The sequence below is a fragment of the Notolepis coatsorum genome, assembly GCF_963971535.1.
Source record: "Notolepis coatsorum genome assembly, chromosome: 3".
NCBI classification, from domain to species: domain Eukaryota; kingdom Metazoa; phylum Chordata; class Actinopteri; order Aulopiformes; family Paralepididae; genus Notolepis; species Notolepis coatsorum.
The window spans coordinates 60716929-60739480 of record NC_140167.1 but is presented as its reverse complement, the minus strand read 5'-3'; the positions used below and the strand labels follow the sequence as shown (position 1 = coordinate 60739480).

At 44.3% G+C, this 22552-nt stretch overlaps 1 protein-coding gene across 1 annotated transcript in view; it reads right to left on the bottom strand.

Annotated features, from left to right (window-relative positions):
- acsbg2 (acyl-CoA synthetase bubblegum family member 2) overlaps positions 1-22552 on the bottom strand; it is a 74082-nt gene that overhangs the window by 50714 nt on the left and 816 nt on the right. The window contains exons 2-3 of the mRNA XM_084310519.1: positions 4875-5010; positions 3101-3216 (exon numbers count right to left, since the gene is read on the bottom strand). Coding sequence (XP_084166645.1) covers positions 3101-3216; positions 4875-5010 — 252 coding nt within the window. The remainder of the gene's footprint in view (positions 1-3100; positions 3217-4874; positions 5011-22552) is intronic.

Here is a 22552-nt window from a genome sequence, read left to right as displayed (position 1 = left end):
TGGCGACTTGCAGCTACACACAGAAATCCGATGGCTGAGCCGTCGGAAAGTACAGGAGCGACATTGAAACACTGCAAATGCAATTCAATGATCGGTTTGAAGATTTCAACGGCATGCAGTCACGGATAGCGCTGTTTGCCGGCCCCCTCACTGCTACGGTGTCAGAGCAGCCCCCACCGTTGCAGCTTGAACTGTGCGAGCTACAGTCAGATCCTTTTTTTCAAGCAAAGAGAAATGAGAGGGGAATTTCGTTTTGGAAACTGCTACCTGAGCCCCGCTTCCCACTCCTCAGGGACTTTGCCCTCTCTATGGCCAGTATGTTTGGGAGCACATACATACGTGAGAGCAATTTCTCAAACATGAAGCACATCAAGTCAAAGGAGAGAAACAGGCTGTCGGATGAAACATTATTTAATCTGATACAGATTGCATGCACAAACATTGAAGTTGACATTCCTGCTATTGTGCGCCAAATGGAGAGACCACAAGTGTCTCATTAAAGACAGGGGGGGGAGGAGATGATGAAGAGGTGTAGAGGGGGGGAAGGAGATGATGAAGAGGTGTAGAGAGGGGGGGAGAGCTGATGAAGTAGTGTAGAGAGGGGGGGGGGAGATGATGGAGAGGTGTAGAGAGGGGACCATTATTATTATTATTATTATAACCATTATTGACCCACTGTGGGGCGAGGGTGAATGTCATGCCAGTTTGATAAAGGGTCAATGGGAGGCATGTAGTATTGCACTTTACTTTACTTGCACTTTACTTGTTTACTTTTGTAGTGTTCAGATAACACTAATAACACAAACACAAAGCAGCATTCCTGCTGCATTTCACTACAACAGTAAATCAAAAGTGCAATAATAAATGATTTTGTTAAATGTTTAAACTCGTATCCTGCTACTAAACAAAACATTCCTGAGTGCTTCATATCCATAACATGCATTTCAGTGTTATAATGTTTTGTTTAGTAGCAGGATAAAAGTTTATACATTTAACAAAATCATTTATTATTGCACTTTTGATTTACTGTTGTAGTGAAATGCAGCAGGAATGCTGCTTTGTGTTTGTTGAGCAGTGGGCTTTAAGTTCATACATTTATTTTATTAGAAGCCTTAATTATAATTGATCATTTTTGTATATATTTGGGGTCACAGCAATACTTTTAAATTCAGCTGTTTATAAATTCATAAAGTTGAAATTGCATTACTAAATGCATTTGAAATGGAATAAAAACAAAGTTACAACAAATTATAATTGTTTATATACCTTATTTATCACATCTGTGACTATTATGGGCTATTTGAGTGATGGGGTACTACTGGCGGGACTGCCGATAAACAATGCGGCCCCCCAGATTGATTGTGGACATTTTGTGGCCCTCACCATATACAAAGTTGCCCACCCCTGATCCAGATGGTGTGGAACTTGAGACTGAAGTACAGCCCATCAGAATAGTTCTGTTTACACCAAGGTATGTCAATTATCGTTGAGTAACCATGTCATGATATCTGGAACGAGACATTGCTGTTGGGGTAATTTTTCGGCATTTTGAGCACCAACAAATAAATGCTATCGAGCTCTATTGTGTGAGGGCAGACATCTCTACAGCTAATATTTCAGAATCTTTGAAAATCACACCAAAACCAGATAGCTAGCACTCCTGATAACAGGAAAAACATGTCTTTATTTTTATTTTGGTGAACTTTCCCCTTTAAATGCCACCTTTGATTCATTCGCCAGTTATTCAAACTGAGGTCGCTTTCACACCAGAGCTGTTTGGTCCAGACCAGATGGACCAGAGTTCGTTTCCTCAGATAGTCCGCTTGGTTTGGCGTGGTGTGAATGCTCTGACAAACTCTGGTGCGGACCAAAAAAGCTAACTCTGGTCCGCCTGAAAACGTAGGTCTCGGTTAGCTTCCAAGTGAACCCTGGTGCGTACTTTTGTGGTGTGAATGCTCATCGGACCAAACGCAAGAGCAAATATAGGAAGTGACCCGATAAACTGTGCATCTTGGGGAGAAGGAAACTAAACAAACACTGTGGCGCTGTCCCGCCTGCTCTACTTCACTGTGAAACAGAGAGAGAGAGAGAGAGAGTCCCTGCTGTCAGCGGAGTGTGTATGTGTGTGCACTGGGCTGGGCTGCTTTGCAGAATAATGTGGTGTGTGTATGTGTGTGCGCTGGGCTGCTTCGCAGAATAATGTGGTGTATGTGTGTGCGCTGGGCTGCTTCGCAGAATAATGTGGTGTATGTGTGTGCGCTGGGCTGCTTCGCAGAATAATGTGGTGTATGTGTGTGTGCTGGGCAGGGCTGCTTCGCAGAATAATGTGGTGTGTGTGTATGTGTGCTGTAGAGCTGTCCCCGAAGCCTGTTTTTGGGATTCTATATATCCAATAGACGAGCGCCCTTTTCGATTGCGTGACATTGTTCAGAAAGTTTGGTGCACTTGACAAATTGCAGTGTGAAAGCAAACCGAACCAAATGAAGAATGCAACCAATGTCGCAACTTCACCCCCCGAATCGCACAGAGTCCACCAAACTATATGTGAAAGCGACCTAAGAGCCACATCCGTCACTGATGCCAGGAATCTTGATAAAAAACATAAAAGAAAATGTCATTTCTCGTGACACGTTGTGCTTTTTCTACCAACGTGGCACGATGCCATAAACACTGCTGACTGGCCACAGTCTTTTAATAATAATCACATGTTATTTGATTACAATCACCTGTTTGCCTGCCAAGATGCAATGAATGTGTTCAGGTGGTGTGTGTGTGTGGGGGGGGTTCTGTTTGGCAGTTCCGTCTTGGAACCAAAAAATACCCAGATTTGTTCAATTCGGAGTTAAATCGAATCTTCTTCTACAACTATTCTCAACCTCAATCTTTCGATATTAGGTTATTTATGATTCTGCCCAGTTACATTGTTCAAAGAATAATTTAATTAAAAAGCTATATACATTCTCTACCCAAGAAATCCTAAAAGAATTACCTTAAAACAGGATTTTAGAGGATTTGGATTCGATAGTGGATTCAGATTTGATAAAATGCTTTCAAACCTCAACCTTATGTATGTGTGTGTAAGTGAGTGTGTATCTCTCACCTGTGCGTGTGTGAGACAGCTGTTCAGTAGGGATGTCTGCTGGCTTGGTGACATCATTGTTAGCTCCGCCCTCCTCCTCTCTCTCCCCAGATGACGACTCCTCCTCCGAAGACTCACTACACGCACACACGCACACACACACACACACACACACACACACAGTACATACACATATTATTATACTTACGAGGACATTCCATTGACTAAATACATTTCACCACCCTAAATGCTGAAACCCTAACATATACACACACCTAAGTCACACACACACTTGAGTGGGTCCCCACGCCTGTTGTCCTTGCAAGTTATCCAGTGGGAATAACCCTGGACAGAAACCTTCCCTCTGACTGACTTTCTAGGAAAAGTAGACATCTAATTTCCTCAACGTCTCATTCTACTCACTAGAACTCACACTTTAACTGTCCTATTCACAAGGGGTGATCAAAATAGTAGAAAGACTTAATAATAATATAAGAATGAGATTATAATAAAGGAGAGGCCTTTCTCTTTTCACAGACAGGTTAAAAATCCTCATAAATAGGAGGGCGGCTAGGTGGTGTAGTGGGCAAGGCACTCGCCACCAGTGTGGAGACGCTAGGATTCGCGTGTTCGAATCCAGCTCTCCACATTGTTTTTCAGTTTGGCTGGTCGTCCGCAGTAATACACATTGGCCGTATTACGGGGAGGGAAAACTGAAGGGTGGGGATCGAACGTTGTGAACAAGCGACTCCTACAAGTCGGTTGGTGCGCCTGCGCAGTAGAATCAGGAAGTGTCGGGGGCAGCGTGAGCCTCCCACGCGTTACTCCTCGACACTGAGAGATCGAGCTGCGCAGGTGAAAAGATGCGACTGCTGTTACCTCAAGTACCGGAGGGGACTTGTGCTATGTATGACTTAGTCCACATTGCAGCCGGCTTGTGGGAGGCAAGAAACAGCGTTCGTGACAGGGGAGGGTTGAATTGGATGATACGAAATTGGGATGGGAGAAAATATGGAAAGATGGGAGAAAAAGTGGATCAAAAAAAAAAAATCCTCATAAATAGTAACTGTAATCACAAACACATGGGAGTCTATAAAAAGCATTTTGCATTTGGGTATGAGGCATAGGGGGAATATTTGGCCGACATCGGCATGCCTTTCCACATCAACCCTCATTTAAAACTATTACAGAGTGAGGAGGACACGATATTGTGTTAACTAGGCCAGACAAGCACCAACCACAGTCTACAGCAAAACTGACAAACGTACAGTCCACAATATTAGCAAACACAAGCCAGTGACTGTGAGATATGATATGAACACACTTCTGATATGAACCCCCCCCCCCCCCCCCCCCGGCATGCTTCTAGCGCTGCTTGAGCAACCGCCTCATTCGCCGTCCACCAGGGTCTCCTAGTACATACCCATTGAGCTTTCAACACAATGTTCACAGACCACAGGAATCCATCACTGCAGGTCTGACTCATTGCTAGAAACTTTGACAATTTGCCTACAGTACATCGTAACTAACCAGCACGTGAAGCATAAACGAGCCTGTATAGTTGGCCACAAGGGGTGGGTTTCTCAGAACACCTACGGTTCATGGGTAAAATTAGGCTACTGGAGCCCGTTCTAAAGCCCTAATTCAAAGATAATACACACCATCTGCACTCACTCACAATCCTGAATGAGAGAGTTAAATCTTTTCCGATAACAAGATATTAAGGACACTTGGTTTTGGTCTGTTGGTCACCTGGAACTCAAAGCATGCAGGGGAGAAGCGGTCAGATACGTACTTGGGGGTATCCACGGCAACGTCCTCCAGGGAGGCCACGCTGTCCCCCGTGCCGCAGGACGACTGCAGGAAGCCCCCGTCTCTGGGAGGATCCATCACCACAGCAGCAGACATGGAGGCGGGCTCACACACCGTCACTGAGGAGGGGAGAGAGAGAGGACAGGTGTGTGGTCAGTCCGTGTGTGTCTCAGGGAAGGTTTCCCCCAGAAATGTTTCATGAAAGAGTGGAAAGAGAGATTCAAAATAGCAATAGAAATACTTTTTGCAGGGTGGCTTAACAACTCAACACAAAAAGGGGAATTCAATAGTAAAACAATATGCATGCATGTATTTAAGCTGAATTTGACTTTTCATTAAAAAAAATCGGTTGTATGTGTGCCTTGTTATGTATGTATTGTCATTGAAAAAGAGACCTCGGTCTCAATGGGTTTCTATTTCTGGTTAAATAAAGGTTTGATGATTGATATATTGTATATGGATCAAACGATCGCAAATAGAATTGGCTATGAGGATGAGATGAAAGAGTAACAAGCCACAAAGTTACACCTGTGATACAGGTGTGTTTAAGTTACAGATGATCCAACAGTTACAAGCATACAGTCACGGGGCTGACGACTGACAGACAGACACACACACACACACACACACACACACACACACACACACACACACACACACACACACACACACACACACACACACACACACACACACACACACACACACACACACACACACACACACACACACACACACACACACACACACACACACACACACACACACACACACACACACACACACACACACACACACACACACACACACACACACACACACACACACACACACACACACACACACACACACACACACACACACACACACACACACACACACACACACACACACACACACACACACACACACACACACACACACACACACACACACACACACACACACACACACACACACACACACACACACACACACACACACACACACACACACACACACACACACACACACACACACACACACACACACACACACACACACACACACACACACACACACACACACACACACACACACACACACACACACACACACACACACACACACACACACACACACACACACACACACACACACACACACACACACACACACACACACACACACACACACACACACACACACACACACACACACACACACACACACACACACACACACACACACACACACACACACACACACACACACACACACACACACACACACACACACACACACACACACACACACACACACACACACACACACACACACACACACACACACACACACACACACACACACACACACACACACACACACACACACACACACACACACACACACACACACACACACACACACACACACACACACACACACACACACACACACACACACACACACACACACACACACACACACACACACACACACACACACACACACACACACACACACACACACACACACACACACACACACACACACACACACACAGGGTGTGTCACACACACAGGGTCCAACAGCTGACATTCAGTCACAGCTTCACACACACACGAGTGGCATGAGGTTTTGTCAGGCTAAAGAAGAGGTCTTGTGACTTAACTATAAAACAGCAGCAGTCATGACATCATCACAATGTGACCAATGACAGCGGCTCCCCCAGAGCAGAGTGTCAGGGGGGGGTATTTTACTACCGGTATATTCATTCAGCAATGATGCCCAACCATCCCAAGAACAATCCCAAATACATTTTAGCCCCATTTCCCTAAAACCACAAACAAGATGACCAAGATTCCTGGAATTCGGTATCGGTACCCAACAGTATCTTTTTTCTGTATTTAACTCTCTCTGTAATGTAACACTCCCCCCCCCCCCCCCCCCCCAGTTGTAAAAAATGTACTTCTCAATTTCAACATTGTTATTTACAGTTTTTCTCAATTGCTTTGGTGCATTTCTCTGATCAGAATTAAAGTTCTCATAACTGTTAGTGCATTTCTCAAAACAATTAGTACAAACTGCAAAACCTAGGTGATAACCTGCAGAAGCGTGTCACTTGCTCAAAATGGATAGTTCATTCCTCAAAAGCAAGTATTCATGTCAATGAAAGTGTCACTGTCATCAAAATGAAAAGTCCTGACACCATTGTTTATGAACAAGATAGTCAAATGGCTTTGCCATGTTTTCGTTATGACAGTTCACTCTGTAAGTGTTTTCCAATGCAAAAAAAGTCAGATCTTGGTGACACTTTCTGAAAATGCTCAAGACAGCACTATACACTATTTGCACAGCCATTTGAAATCTACAGTTACACATTGCTGTATTTAGTGAGGTAAATGAGTACAAGACACGTATGTTTCACATTTTTACTGCATATGCTCTTTGCAATTTTAATTAGTTCACAGCATTGTGCAAAAGAAAAATACAAACTAATTTACAACAAACATAAGAAACACCCTTTGGCCTTTGGGTAGAGCTGTGCACAACTGTAAACAATATTGCAGTACATATTGGAACTGAATTGGAACATACAACATACACAGTACTGTAAATCATTCATTCACATCCAGACGTTCCTGTCTGTCTGGCTATTGGATTCAGGAATGGGGAGTAGGGAGGGAGATATTCCACCAGCATCCTTTCATGTGCTGCAAACCACTGTGTGACCAGAATTACGTGGTGAAAACGCACATTATCCCATACAACAACGTACTTGGTCAGATGGTCACCATATAGACCCCTGTCATTCTCAGGGATTGTAAAGAGTGTCTAAAAAAGTCAGCAGATGTTGTGTGTTGTATGGACCAATGCGGGGCATATGGGTGAGGACGCCGTTTTCTGAGATGGCTGCACACATTGTAATATTCCCTCCTCGTTGGCCTGGGACATCAGTGGTTGCTCTCTGTCCAATGCGATTCCTTCCACGCCTTCTACCTTTTGCCAGATTGAAACCCGCCTCATCAACATATATGAATGTGTGCAGCGATTCCCTGGCATCCAGCTCCATTCAGGGGAAAAATTATAAAGAAATGTATAAAATTTGACTTACTTGACAGATTTTGACAACTAGTTCAACATATTTGTATGTAATGACTCAAGCAATGAAATGAGGACTATTAGTTTTATAGGGAATGACTATTCAGCAGTCATAAGTATAGTTAATTTTGACTGACATGACCTAAGCAAATGATAGTGTTATAAAACAGCAGAGAATTGTATGAAAGCAATTGATGCATGTCCAAAAGCATTTGCAATTTGTTCGGAGGAATGAGAAACTGCTACTATGATGTGCACAAATTACAAAATGTTGTGGAGGTTGAACTAACAGTTATGAGAACTTTAATTCTGATCAGAGAAATGCACCAAAGCAATTGAGAAAAACTGTATTTAGAACATTTAGTTATTTATTACCACACAAAATAAATCACATGATCATGTATTCTGTTTTTAAATGTTTTTAAATATCAACATTATCTGGCCTCGCCTGGTCTTTCCAAAGACCCAAGAGACGGGACAGTAATATATTATGTATTTGTGGAAAAGGCTCCCTCTTGTCTAGTATATTACACTCTTATACTAAACATGTAAAGGTACCCACATTTGGTACCAATTGATCTAGTGTGAAGCAGTGGTCAGCACCCTTAAAAGCACAGAGTTCGGTACCCAACCCTAATAGACTTGTGCCATCAGTTTGGGGTCATTCATTGGACAAAAATGATTGAGATATAATCCATACATCAGGCGAGATCTAACATGCATCCATGTGTTAAAAATTCAGCAAATTAAGTCACGTTGCTTCGTTTTTTACATCAGATTTTATCATAGGGATAATCTCCGATATCTTATTTTAGCCTGGTTATGAGACCGATATCCGATACCGCCATCTGTTTCCATCCCACTGAGGTCTATGTAGAAATCTGGAGTTGGCTCTGTAGAATCGGTGACCCCGAATGCGATTACAAAACCTATTTGAGATAAAAAGGCCAATGACCGAATGGGCAGCAGTGGCCTGATTCTAGCTCCCACGCCCTCATTCATCCTCTTCCTCCTCACTGAAGTGTGTGAAAGACAGTCGGGACCAGATAAACATGTTGATGAGCTGTAGGGTTCTATCCATAGTGTTTCAGAGAGAGAGAGAGAGAGAGAGAGAGAGAGAAATATTTAAATAATAGAGAGAGACAAGAAAGAAAGAAAGAAAGAAAGAAAGAAAGAAAGAAAGAAAGAAAGAAAGAAAGAAAGAAAGAAAGAAAGAAAGAAAGAAAGAAAGAAAGAAGAAAGAAAGAAAGAAAGAAAGAAAGAAAGAAAGAAAGAAAGAAAGAAAGAAAGAAAGAAAGAAAGAAAGAAAGAAAGAAAGAAAGAAAGAAAGAAAGAAAGAAAGAAAGAAAAAAAGAAAGAGGGTGAGAGAAAGAGGAAAGAGAGAGAGAAAGAGGAAAGAGAGAAACAAAGAGAGAGGAGTGAGAGAAAGAGGAAAGAGAGAGAGAAAAGAAAGAAAGAAAGAAAGAAAGAGGAAAGAGAGAGAAACAAAGAGAGGAGTGAGAAAAAGACACCAAACTAGGTATCTGTTAGACGAGACAGAGAAAGACAAAGAGAGACAAGACAGATGTTGTATGGAATATACTGATTATTCTCAGTCCACAATCACTCAATGTCACACACGCCTTCCCACGTATGCACACACAAACGTATCTTTCACATTCCATCTATGTCCCTTCTATCGCCACGGGCTCACTGCTAACGAATGAATTTCACGCGCGGCTCCCTCGCGGGATCGCGCGCCTGGTCAGGCACACTGGACCTACGACTTGAGCGTGCGGAAGCGCACCGAGGAAGGCACATTTACATTGGGACAGCTGTAAATGCCTAGTCTATATGCGAATTTGCGTCATTTTAGAATGATGATCAGTGTGACTGTACTCCTGAAAGAGCAGCGTGTAGCCCCAGCAGCAGCAAGAGCTTATTATTATTATTATTATTATTATTATTATTATTATTATTATTATTATTATTATTATTATTATTATTATTATGCAACATTGTAATAGTTATAGGTATAAACAAACATACAGACAAACATTCGAGGCGTTTATTTGCAGATACAGACACAGCTGGTTGAACAACATCTATAGCTGTGGTAAGAATGCAGATATTCAATTGTATTTCTGTGACAATGCGCGTGGCGCACGCCTCCCGCGCCGCCTCAAATAGGATGGAAGCGAAAAGATAGCTTGCCGCGCGGGAGCCGCTCGCGAGGCGCACTCCTGCTCGCGGCCAGTGTGCCTACTATCGTCCGTTAACATGGGAGCGGAAGTGAAGAGGCAGCCGCCCGTCCGTCCGTCCGTGTTCATTCGTCAGCAGTGAGCCCGTGGCGTATGCCTGCGAACGCAAGAGTATGCTGAGCTGGCAGCCGGCGCTGGACAACGTGGCTGGAAAGCTATGGTTTGTCCAGTTGAAGTCGATTACCAGGCTGCTTAAGGACACCCCGAGGCCACGCCCAACGTCAAGCCTTCAGAGCCCTCTCCAGTGCCAACGTCAAGCCTTCAGAGCCCTCTCCAGTGCCAACGTCAAGCCTTCAGAGCCCTCTCTCCAGTGCCAACGTCAAGCCTTCAGAGCCCTCTCCAGTGCCAACGTCAAGCCTTCAGAGCCCTCTCTCCAGTGCCAACGTCAAGCCTTCAGAGCCCTCTCTCCAGTGCCAACGTCAAGCCTTCAGAGCCCTCTCCAGTGCCAACGTCAAGCCTTCAGAGCCCTCTCCAGTGCCAACGTCAAGCCTTCAGAGCCCTCTCCAGTGCCAACGTCAAGCCTTCAGAGCCCTCTCCAGTGCCAACGTCAAGCCTTCTGAGCCCTCTCCAGTGCCAACGTCAAGCCTTCAGAGCCCTCTCCAGTGCCAACGTCAAGCCTTCAGAGCCCTCTCTCCAGTGCCAACGTCAAGCCTTCAGAGCCCTCTCCAGTGCCAACGTCAAGCCTTCAGAGCCCTCTCCAGTGCCAACGTCAAGCCTTCAGAGCCCTCTCCAGTGCCAACATCAAGCCTTCAGAGCCCTCTCCAGTGCCAACATCAAGCCTTCAGAGCCCTCTCCAGTGCCAACGTCAAGCCTTCAGAGCCCTCTCCAGTGCCAACGTCAAGCCTTCAGAGCCCTCTCCAGTGCCAACATCAAGCCTTCAGAGCCCTCTCCAGTGCCAACGTCAAGCCTTCAGAGCCCTCTCCAGTGCCAACGTCAAGCCTTCAGAGCCCTCTCCAGTGCCAACGTCAAGCCTTCAGAGCCCTCTCCAGTGCCAACGTCAAGCCTTCAGAGCCCTCTCCAGTGCCAACATCAAGCCTTCAGAGCCCTCTCCAGTGCCAACGTCAAGCCTTCAGAGCCCTCTGCAGTGCCAACGTCAAGCCTTCAGAGCCCTCTCCAGTGCGGCCCAACAGGCAGGTTGGTGGCTTTGTATTAGAGAGACATGGCCTGGGCCCCGAGATAACACCAACACACCTGGATGCCCTCTGGAGATGTTGAAACTTCCACCACTCTGAGACAGATGATACCTTTCTGTGCGTATTCATCCACAATCTGTATAGCTCAACATGAAACTATTCGCAATTATTCGTAAAGGTAGTGTAGCACCCTGAATATTCGACTATTATTCAGAAGTGCTGACTTGCCTTTTATCTCCCCTTTGTGCACAAAGACATATTAACTAGTTTCCATTGATATTCTTTCGAACAATGACGCGAGTTTCTCCTTCTCTCACCGGCTGGAATATGGATTATAAACAGTAAACTGAATCATATTCAATCCACCCAGTTCTTCCTGTGGGGCTAGTTGGCGGTACCAGCAGGGGGCGGCGGCGGCAGGCGGAGCGCACGAGAGAGGCATCGAGGAGAAGCAAGTCAACTGAAACGGAAGTGGAGAGAGCCAGCCTCTTCGACTTTGGACTTGGACCTGAGTGGTCGTGTCGTTGGAAGAGCCCCGTAGTGGACCACACGGGCGAACGTATTGAACTTGAATATATTACGGGTTATACTAGAAATATAAGCGTAGTAGCGTGTTGAACATCCCCACTGAATAACCCTAGTGATACAACGAGTTATTCTAGAAGAAAGCGGTATAGCCAAGTCTGGCTTAAGTTAACGTTATCCCCTCCAGCGAGGTGCCCGGCAAGCTTGCCTGAAGAGAACTGGGGCTTAGAGGCACCGTGCGTTGTTGCATGTTTCGGCTAGCAGGAGGGCTGTCTAGGACCCACAGAGTAGCTTCAGTTAAGGTAGCCTTCAGATTATTATTGCGCATCAAACCAGCACCGGCAGCCAGCAGCCTGTCTTCGCCGGCGGTCTACATCTGCTCTGCACCGGCGGTCGTCAGCCCAGCACGGGAGTTCGTCCCGTCCAGCAGAGGTCGCCATCACCCAGCACGCGCCTCCAGCCCGCTACTGCCCCCTCAGCCTAACACAGCTTGCTAGCTCCTGGGACGAGAGCGTTCGACGCCATCTTACCACCCGGACAGTGGTGGTGCGGCGAGGCCGCCATCTTGGTTGAGTACACTGGCGCTTCGGTGCTCAGGATCCTATTCCACAGTACACAGTGTGGCGTGGCCTACTGGCGAAGCTAATGTTGCTAACTACAGTTCATAGGGGTACCCCATAAACATTGCATGCCGGCATTAGTATAGGACTTTTGTTTGGTAAAGTGGGCCCACCTTTTTCATTTTCTTTGAGTGTAATAACGTGTTTGTTCTTTAATAATATTTTCCCATCTACTTAACCATTTCCCTCTTGGAGGTAACCGACCTGTTATTATATAAGTAAAACCTTAGAGAGGTATTATCACTACTATATAAGTAAAACCTGAGAGAGGTATTATCCCTGGTTAGGCCTGCCGCGATAAGCAATAAATCGATTAATTGCCGCGATAATTAAAATTAATGCAATGATTTTGACGGGCGCGATTAATTGCTATTTGCGCGTTTGTTTTAAGGAGGCGGAACCAGTGCCCCTTGTCAGTCACTGTCCGTGTTGGGAGGCGGGCCGCTGGCTTTACTACAGAGCACAGCACAGGAGCTCCGTGGGGCAACGCCACATAGCTTAACTACATTTCTCAATAGTGTTGCTCCTTTTAACCAAGTAGCGTTATTTATAGTGTAACGTTAGCTATTTTTAGACCCAAGTAGTTACTCGCTACTGCCCGGAGAAACTGGACTGCTAAATAAAGATGAAAGATCGAGTGTTGATTCTCATTCAATGCTAACAACATTAGTTAAATAGCTAACAAACGAAATACAACGTATAGCATAGCTACAACACAGAATAACGTTAATACAATTACATGCATCATTGTTTACAATGAACGGGTGGGGCTAGTCAAAGGACTGGACACGGGGACAAGTTAAACATGAATTCATTTATTATAACGTAGTAGGTAGTTTCGAGTCGTGCTGCAGTGCCTACGCACCACAGCTATTCTATTATATACTGCTTTGACGCTTCCTCCTCATCGTTGATTGCCTGTAGTAGCTGCATCTAACGTTAGTAGCTAACGTTAAAACTAACCTAAAGTTAGTTGTTCACCAACAATCTCAATATTTGTTTTATCATTAGCTCAAAAACACAGAACTGGACGAGACAAGTTGTCGGCTCATAGGTTCTGCTAGGATAATCACAACAATACTTCCGGTCCGGTCGGTGGGCTTCAAAATAAAAGTCTAAAACACCGGAAAAGACGGAGCGGTGGGCTTCAAAATAAAAGTTTTGGGAAATAAATTTCTCAAAAAAAAATTCTCTAACCGGTCGCAATAATATCGCTTATCGCGATATTTTCGGGGGCAATTAATCGCCCAGCAAAATGTGTTATCGTGGCAGGCCTATCCCTGGTACTAAGCCAGACGTGGGTGATGAGTCAAGCACATTGAAGTATATTGTATTTGGGTCGGCAATACCTGGTTCTATACAGTGTGGGTGTATTTTACAAGTGTTACAAGAGATGGAATTACAACTGAAGTAGACATAGAACCACCCTTTACTATTGACTATTTGTAACTGCACAGTACAAATAAGGATAAAGAACGTAGATGGGAGTCCTGTGTGCGTGTCCATTCCTGAGCCTATTATTAACCCTTTTGGTGTGGGTAACGTTAACACAATTAACCCCTTCCTACCCAACTTTCCCCCTTTCCACTATTAAGGTTTCTAATGTCCCCGAGGGAGGGTACTGCTTGCGGGAGGAACTAGGTTATTTATTTACAATTCAGTCACTAGGTGTGGGAGGGTTAAAGGAGGTATTGGGGGAAGTGAGAGCGAGTTGGGGAGTACTGCTGACCGCCCCGGAAAGGCGAGGAAGACCAGAGTACCAGACCAGGTTGGTAAATCCCGGGCCCCATCCACTCCCACTGCCGGCCTCCAGTTGACACTCCAGGCCCAAAGACGAAGGTGCAGTCAGACGGAGCTCTACTGTGTCTCGCTACCCAGTGGCTGTGCACACCCGTTCCCACGAAGCAGGGATAATCCACCCTGCTAGATTAGCAAAATAACAACGTTTATGTTTTCGTTCACTGGGAAACTACACTGCCATTTGGAGCTGCTGACTAACGTCACCACAGCGTAGACTCCTGGCTTTAGTCGTAGACCTAGGATCAGATTTCCCTTACATTCCATAAGCTTAACAATTCGTACAATGGGAAAATAACTGACCCTGAATCTGTGGCTAGTATTTGTTTCACCCAACACTAGTTTATCTCTAAAGCCAACCACAATTTTTTTTATATTTGTATTTATAATTTAAATCTTATGTTATTTCGCTGCATATTAAATCACTGTAAATACTAATGTAAATCATTGTTTCGTTGTACATATTGTGTATAGTTTAAAACTTTATTGTTTTTTTACGTAACGTTAGTAGCTAGCTAGCTTGCTAGCCGGCATGGTGCGTGCAGTGCTTTGCCCCAGAGTGTAACCACAGGTCTGAGAAGAGGACCTGCACATTTTACTCGTTCCCGAAACTCCTCTACATGCCCCAATTTAAAATGGTTCACGACAGTAGAGATTGCTAACGTCTAGTACGTTTAGCTAGGTAACGTTAACATTAGCTAGCTAGCTTGGTATCAGCTGGCCGTGACCTGGATTAGGCGACAGCACTGAACAACAGGTGTTCTACTGCCTACTTGGTAAGTGTAGTTATTTTTTTACGACAAATGTAAAACCTTATAACTACCTTTATTTCAACCAAGATTGCTTAAACAATAATGTTAGTGGTAGAAGGGAACTGATTTTGTGCAAAAATGGAAGCTTTTCAATTTCCATGCGGCAGAATTGTTACAATAGCCGATAATCCATTTTCCCAATGATGAATCCCTATACGGGTGGAACAACCAGTGACATCAGACTACACCTCCCTATACCCGTAGTACGCTCTGCTGAGCGCACCACTCTCTGGAGGGCCTTCCTGTCCTGTGCCGGGATGTTTCCAAACCAGGCAGTGATGTTTCCAGTCAGAATGCTCTCTACAGCCCCGGAATAGAAGGAGTGGAGTATCTTCCCCGATACTCTGAACTTCCTTAACTGTCTCAGGTGATAGAGGCGCTGTTTCGCCTTTTTTACCACAGAGTCTATGTGTGTTGACCATGTCAGGTCCTCTGTGATGTGGACTCCCAGGTACTTGAAACCCTGTCCACGATAGCCCCATTTATCCACAGTGGCTCGTGTGTCCTCTGCTGTATTCTCCTAAAATCAATACTACTCTTATAAAGAGTTGTTGAAACTTCCACCACTCTGAGGCAGATCATACTACTCTTATAAAGAGTTGTTGAAACTTCCACCACTCTGAGGCAGATCATACTACTCTTATAAAGAGTTGTTGAAACTTAGTTCCACCACTCTGAGGCAGATCATACTACTCTTATAAAGAGTTGTTGAAACTTCCACCACTCTGAGGCAGATCATACTACTCTTATAGAGTTGTTGAAACTTCCACCACTCTGAGGCAGATCATACTACTCTTATAAAGAGTTGTTGAAACTTCCACCACTCTGAGACAGATGATACTAGACTCTTATAGAGTTCAAACCTCCACCACTCAGACAGATCATACTACTCTTATAAAGAGTTAAATTAAGGTTGAATACAATAAAATGGAATATATAAACAACATTTTAATAAAAGTACAATAAAATAAAATAGAATAGAATAAAATAGGACAGGGTTGTTCAATTGTGCACGATGTAGAATTTAATTAGAATAAAAATTAAATATCCACCACTCTGAGACAGATCATACTAGATGATGTTCTGTATTTTCACTCTCCTATGAGCTCATAATACATTTTTATATAACCAGACTGACATATTTCTATTACATCACAGATGGAGGGAGAAAGAACCAAAGACAGTGACTAGTGTTTCCGACAGGTTCTTCTTAGATTAAGTCAAGTGGTGTGGCAGACAGGGCCGGGGGGGAGGGCGGGCACAGACACAATGCAGAAGTGCCGTTAATACGTTAGTTTGTCAGTCTATGGAATCCATTTTTGCAGTATCACAGTCAAGTCTATGGAATATTTTCTGCCATAACCATAAGTGTACGGGGACATCCAGAGACACAATCCTCTTCTTCCTCAGGTCGTCAACCCTGTACAGGAAGCGCGTCAGACGCTTTTCCAGAACAATGATGACCCCCATCACCGTATCTACGCCAACTCTTACATTCCTTCTCACTCCTCCTCAGCCTTGCTTAGGCCAGGGTTCTATGGTGCTACCGTTTTATATATGCTAAAAATGTATTCAAGTAAACAGGAAATATATGAAAATAACCCGTATTTTACATTAGATTCAAATTCATTGTCATTGTCAAGTACAGTACAGCGGAAAGGAGTTTGGCAGATCCAACCAGTGTAAATGTAGCAGTAAAGTGCAACAGCAATATACGATGTACAGGTGCAAACTTGGTACAAAATATACAAAATTAGTACTACTGAGTGTAGTGCTAATCAGATATATGTACAGAGTTGTAGTATAATATATGTACAGTGATACAGGTATGGTATGGTACGGTAGAGACGGTATGGTAGTAAGTAGGGATGGGTACCGAATTCGGTACTTTTAAAGGTACTTACCGAAACACGTCGGTACTACCGAGTATCGATTCACATGAGATACCGTAAAATAAAAAAAATAATAAAAATTAAAAAAAAATTGCACTTTTTTATTATTATTTTTAACCTTTTTTCTTTTCATGTCAACGTTCACACACAATATACGTATAAGGGCCGACGTTCCACTCTACTGGTTAAAGTTGCTTACTCGTGAGTAGTACGTTCGTTGATAAAGAAAAATAAGGTCCACAGCCGCTCCGGTGTAAAACAAAGATATCCAAATGGTTTATTTCTCTCCTACAGCGAAGTCTTTCTTTACAGAAGTGATCCTAAAGCTATTTTCTACTACATGGTAAGAAAACTATATTTTCCCAGTCTCCAAAATCACCGCCAACTCGACACATGAACATTCTTCCTCACCTGAAAGCCGTAAATCAACTTGCCGGCTCTTTCCACAGCAAAACGGTAGGCAAGGCACCCTGGTCTAGAAATGCAGGCTTCAATCTATGTTGTTTAGTCTATCTGTTCAGTACTGCTCAGCACGTTTCAAGATGCACAATGAGCTCTTCTGAGAGAATTGTTGAATATATATAAGTCATACTGTCCAGCAGCGTAAATAGTAATAGAGTAGGATATGTAGGCTATATATAGGCTAGTATCTACAGATATGTAAAAGGACTAAGTGCAGACAGATGTGGATAGGTATGTGGTGAGAATAAATATATATATGTATATACAGCATTTGTACATGCTATCATAAGAGCTATGGGTTATTATAGAGGGTTATATGCAGACTATTCAGACAAATATGACCATTTCAACAGCCCATGCTCCTAAATTCCTTTCTGAAGCTTGTGTATGTTTCATCATGTGCTCCTCGGTGTGGGAGGGCCCTTGCTCAGTGGCCCCCCATTAGAAAAGACAGCGACCTGGCCTGCTGTTGGCCTGTTTATCCAACCATACTGAAAACACATACCAGCAGCTCTGCCGGCCTATTGTGGTGTAGCCTATCATCGCACACCAGATCTGGACAATTGGGCAGCGGTAAGGGCAAAGAAAACAGGAGCCGCTGGGGTCACGTAACGCAAACAAAAATATTTTCGTCCCGAGCACGGGGTGTGACCGTTGTGAGGCATGCGGCCGTCTCCGAAAACTCTCGTCTCGTTACAACACATGGAGAGATCAAGGATTACGGCCCCTCGGATGGGAACAGGCCTTGACACGCGTGGAAGGAAGGAAAATAAATGTTCAACAGAAATGGATGGAAGCCGTGGGTACAAATGAAAGGCGGGGGGGGGGGGGGGGGGGGGGGGGGGGCTGATGACATCACCATTTCCCAGAACAAAGTTGAGGAATTTGCTGACTAAAAAAAAGGATAATTAATTGGGAGAAGTGTTTTGACTGAATGAGATTGGATTTGGTACCTGGAATTAAGAGCCATTTAGCTAAAGCATCATTGGTGCACATCTTTATCACTGTGGGGGGATCGATCCCATCCTCATCCTCACCTTGGCGTGTCAGACAGGCTTGGTTGACCATGACACACTGCAGCTCATTACAGATTCCTGCAGTCTTGCTGCTTTCTCAGCCAAGGAGGCAGATGCCATGGGGCGATCTGACTGCCCTCCCGCCTCTCTCTCCCCCTCACACACACTAAGGTATGGATCCATGCAAAGGTATGGATTTTTACTATACCATTGATGAACACTATACTATAATTGGGAAAAGCCAAATACAGTCAAATATTGTGATATATTTTTACCATATTGCCCAGCCCTGACTCTGTGACGCACACACACTTCATTTTCACCATCCTTCCAAACAGCTGCAGATTCCTCAAGGAGAATCCCCCCCCCCCCCCCCCCCCCCCGCCCACACACACACAAACGGCTGTGTCTAGGGCTAACTCACATAGCAGGAGTTTGTAGGGCTAACTCACATAGCTGGAGTTTGTAGGGCTAACTCACATAGCAAGAGCGTGTAGGGCTAACTCACATAGCAGGAGTTTGTAGGGCTAACTCAGATAGCAGGAGTTTGTAAGAAAGTGTGGTGGGTGTCTGGGTTAGATAGGTCCCTGGGGGATAGAGATGGTGGGAGAAGATGAGCGAGAATGGATACGAAAGGGACAGCCTGGACTGGAATAGGGTGGAGGGATTCTGGAGATGACCTTTCTGAAAAGGCCCCTGCGCTGCTGCGCAGTTGCATTGTTATGCCTTTTTGTTATCACATGCAGGGGTAAGGTGGACGGGGGGTTGGGGGTGGTTGATATGGATCAAGAAAAGGCTCAGTCACTCAAACGCCTCCAAGCTCAGATTCCTCCCCTTGCTATTTCAGAGGGGCTTTTTGTGCACGTCGTCAGGCTTTAAAACCACGTCCATTCCTCAGCCAGTCGCTCACTCATCACATCTCTCCATGCTTCATTACTAAAACGACCTCCTCCATCTGCGTATTCCCCTCCCCTCCATTCTCCTCCCTTCATCCATCCTTTTCCCGAATCCCTACCCCCCTCTCCTTCCCTCCCTCCCTCCATTCTCGTCTGATGAGCTGAGATCAAGAGATCACGTGAGCCCAATCAGGTGCCTGGTGAAAAAGGCTGAAGCTGTGCGTTTTCTTTTGATTTATTCAGAGGATGCGACGGCCCCCAGCGAACCACTCCTGTGTGATGTGACCAGGGAGGCTGTCGACAGAATGCCGTTATCGATCAGAGCATTAATCTAGTCGAGGAACTTTGTCATCACCAGACATCCAGTTTACTACAGGGTTGTCGGCGGGCAGACCCCCCACATACACATATCCTTCAGCAGGTAAATTCTTAATTTCCCCTCTGTTTGTCCAGACATCCAAAGGATACATTCAATAATTTATGCTAACAAGGGGAAACATGTCATTTTTCTTCACATTTACCATAGAAATCAATAGAGCCATTTCACTTTGTGCCCACTCAAATATCTTGTTGTTTAGCATCCTATACCTAACCATGGGGGGGGGGGGGGGTTGTGGGCCTTCCCTTCATATGAAAAGCAGGGGTTACCATCAAACAAAACCACACCAAAGTCTCCAAGGAGCCCTTCATTAATATTCCTTCCTCCACAAATCCAGAAGGAGGTTTGCACATCCCTGCATAGCATGAGTCGATTATTCAGCTTTTTTTTTTTTTAACTACCAGCACCAAACAACTGATTATTACTAATTATTACCATTTGTCAGCTGTCAGCGTTTTATCAGTCTGCTATGTATTACTGGCACAGGGAGAGCAGCATGTTTGGGAATTCAAACTTAAACCACTTTGCATATATAATTCTGAAACCAGGAATAGCTTTCTTTTACATTTCCAATAAAACTTGATTTAAAAGATTATGATCCGTCAAAATATCAATACCACACTGTGTCATATAAGGGCCAGACAGATAATACAGTGCGTCAATATTATCTGCCAACACCTGCCCAATATTTTGTATCGGTCTAGTATCAGCTCATATATACAGATAACGTGCTTGCTTGTAGATTATGATGAATAGATTACAAAAAGTATTATCTCTGTATATTTATAGGGGAACTATGTTTGTTCTTCTTGTGCAAATCCCACAGAGGTCCTTGTAATCAGCTGTTCAGAAAGAGATACGATGGAACACACAATAATACAGTAACTACTTTTTAACAAACACGGTCACTTATTGACACACACACCAGTACATTTGCTCCCCAAACATCGATATGGGATTAAAAACATCTAGTATCTGTCAGCTTGCCAGGGAGTTGCGTGCTGGTGCACTGGCGCCAAGCACGCACAGAGTTAGCATTGCACACACACACTGCCATCATGCTAGCAACAACTGGTCACTGCATTCATGCAATCATGAGAGGATTAACCGCTTCCCCCCCCCCCCCCCCACTCCTACCCCCCCCCCAACCACCTCCAATGTACAGTCCCACCCCCACCTACCCAATCCAATGTACAGTTTCTACGCCTAATGTATATACTCTTTTCTTTCTGGACTCTTTTTGTATCACAAATACAGTACTGTAATTGCAAATCTGGTATGTCATAAATGTATAGATGTAGCAGTACTGTCTATCTGTATGTCATGTATGTCATATATGTTACGATGAATTGGAAATGGGGGACCCTGGTGGAAACAAGACGAAAGTCTTTCTCTGGTCTGCATCCCCTTAACAATTGTATGTATTGAGCTGTACTGCACTGTACCCATTCTGCAATCTGTTAATAAAGTTTTCATTCATTCATTCATTCCTAATAGCATAGCAGTCATCTGTGCCACTCAGTGATGATAGTGATGCACGATATATCGGCCGCCGATATGGCAGTTTTTTTACACATCGGTATCGGTCTGATATCAAGATTGGACCGATATTTTAAAAAAAATTTATTTTTCTTTTTCTTTTTACATGTTTTGGCCTTAAATAGTTTCAAAATATCAGTCATTTCTGAAAATAAGTTACAAAGGTAAAAAGAAAAAAATGCGTTTTGGAAAATAGCTCTTTATTTGATTATCATAAAAAAAATCTATACAGAGATATCGACATCGGTAAATATCGGTATCGGCCAGAACAGCAATATTAATATTGGTTATCGGTATCTGCCACAATTTTCACATCGGTGCATCTGATGCCCATTAAAATAAAAGAAGGGAAAATGCAACAGTTGGGGAGATTGCAGTTGGATTAGGGTATTATCCAATGTGGGCAGAGGCCTTCTTGTTGTTAAACTGTTCCCTTCGTGTGTTTTGATTAAGAATCCGGCAACGCTCAATTACACCCCCCCCCCCCCCCCGGCCGTCCCTCATCCACAGACCGAAACAAATCAAAACAAGGGGCTTCTCTCCCTCTCCCCAGATTTAAATACCCCCAAGACTACAGTCTAATCCCTTGTCTAAGGGCCTAGTTGCATTCTATTCCCTCCCTCCTTTGCATATTTTCTCACTCTCCCCTTCTGTCATTTCTCTCTCTGAAATCAACGGGATGGGGAACAACCTCGCCCCACAATCTGCTGTCAAAAGCACCCAAGGAACCCTGGCTTTCCATCCATTCCATCCTCCTACCGAGTAGCTGCTGCATCCGACAAGCCCCCGCTGTAGGCGGGATACTGCGGGGGCATCAGCCTCTCTCCCTGTACTGTACACCGGTTACTATTACAGACAGTCTGGTGGGATTGTGTTCTACTGGTCGCTCAACAAACATTTGGATGATCAAATAGACCCCAGCAGGAAAGACTAGGCTTAAGCCACAGCCTCTTCGTCTCCGCGATATAATTATTAGCCGAAACATTTACATATCCTCCCCACGTCTACAGAGTGTAAACGCGGTCTGGTGTTAAATATTTCGCCCGTGTCAAAACATGACATGAGGAGGAAGGCATCATGAAGATAAGATAAGGCTTCGGACTCCACTTCTCTCCCCTTATTGTGGTGGGCTACTCTATTCCAAGCAGATGTAACGACGATCCGTTGACAAATATACACGTGTCAATAACGAGCTCATAAAAAGGTATAATTCTACTTTCTAGATGCAGTTTATTTGAGACTAGAGATGCCGAACGGTCAGTCTAT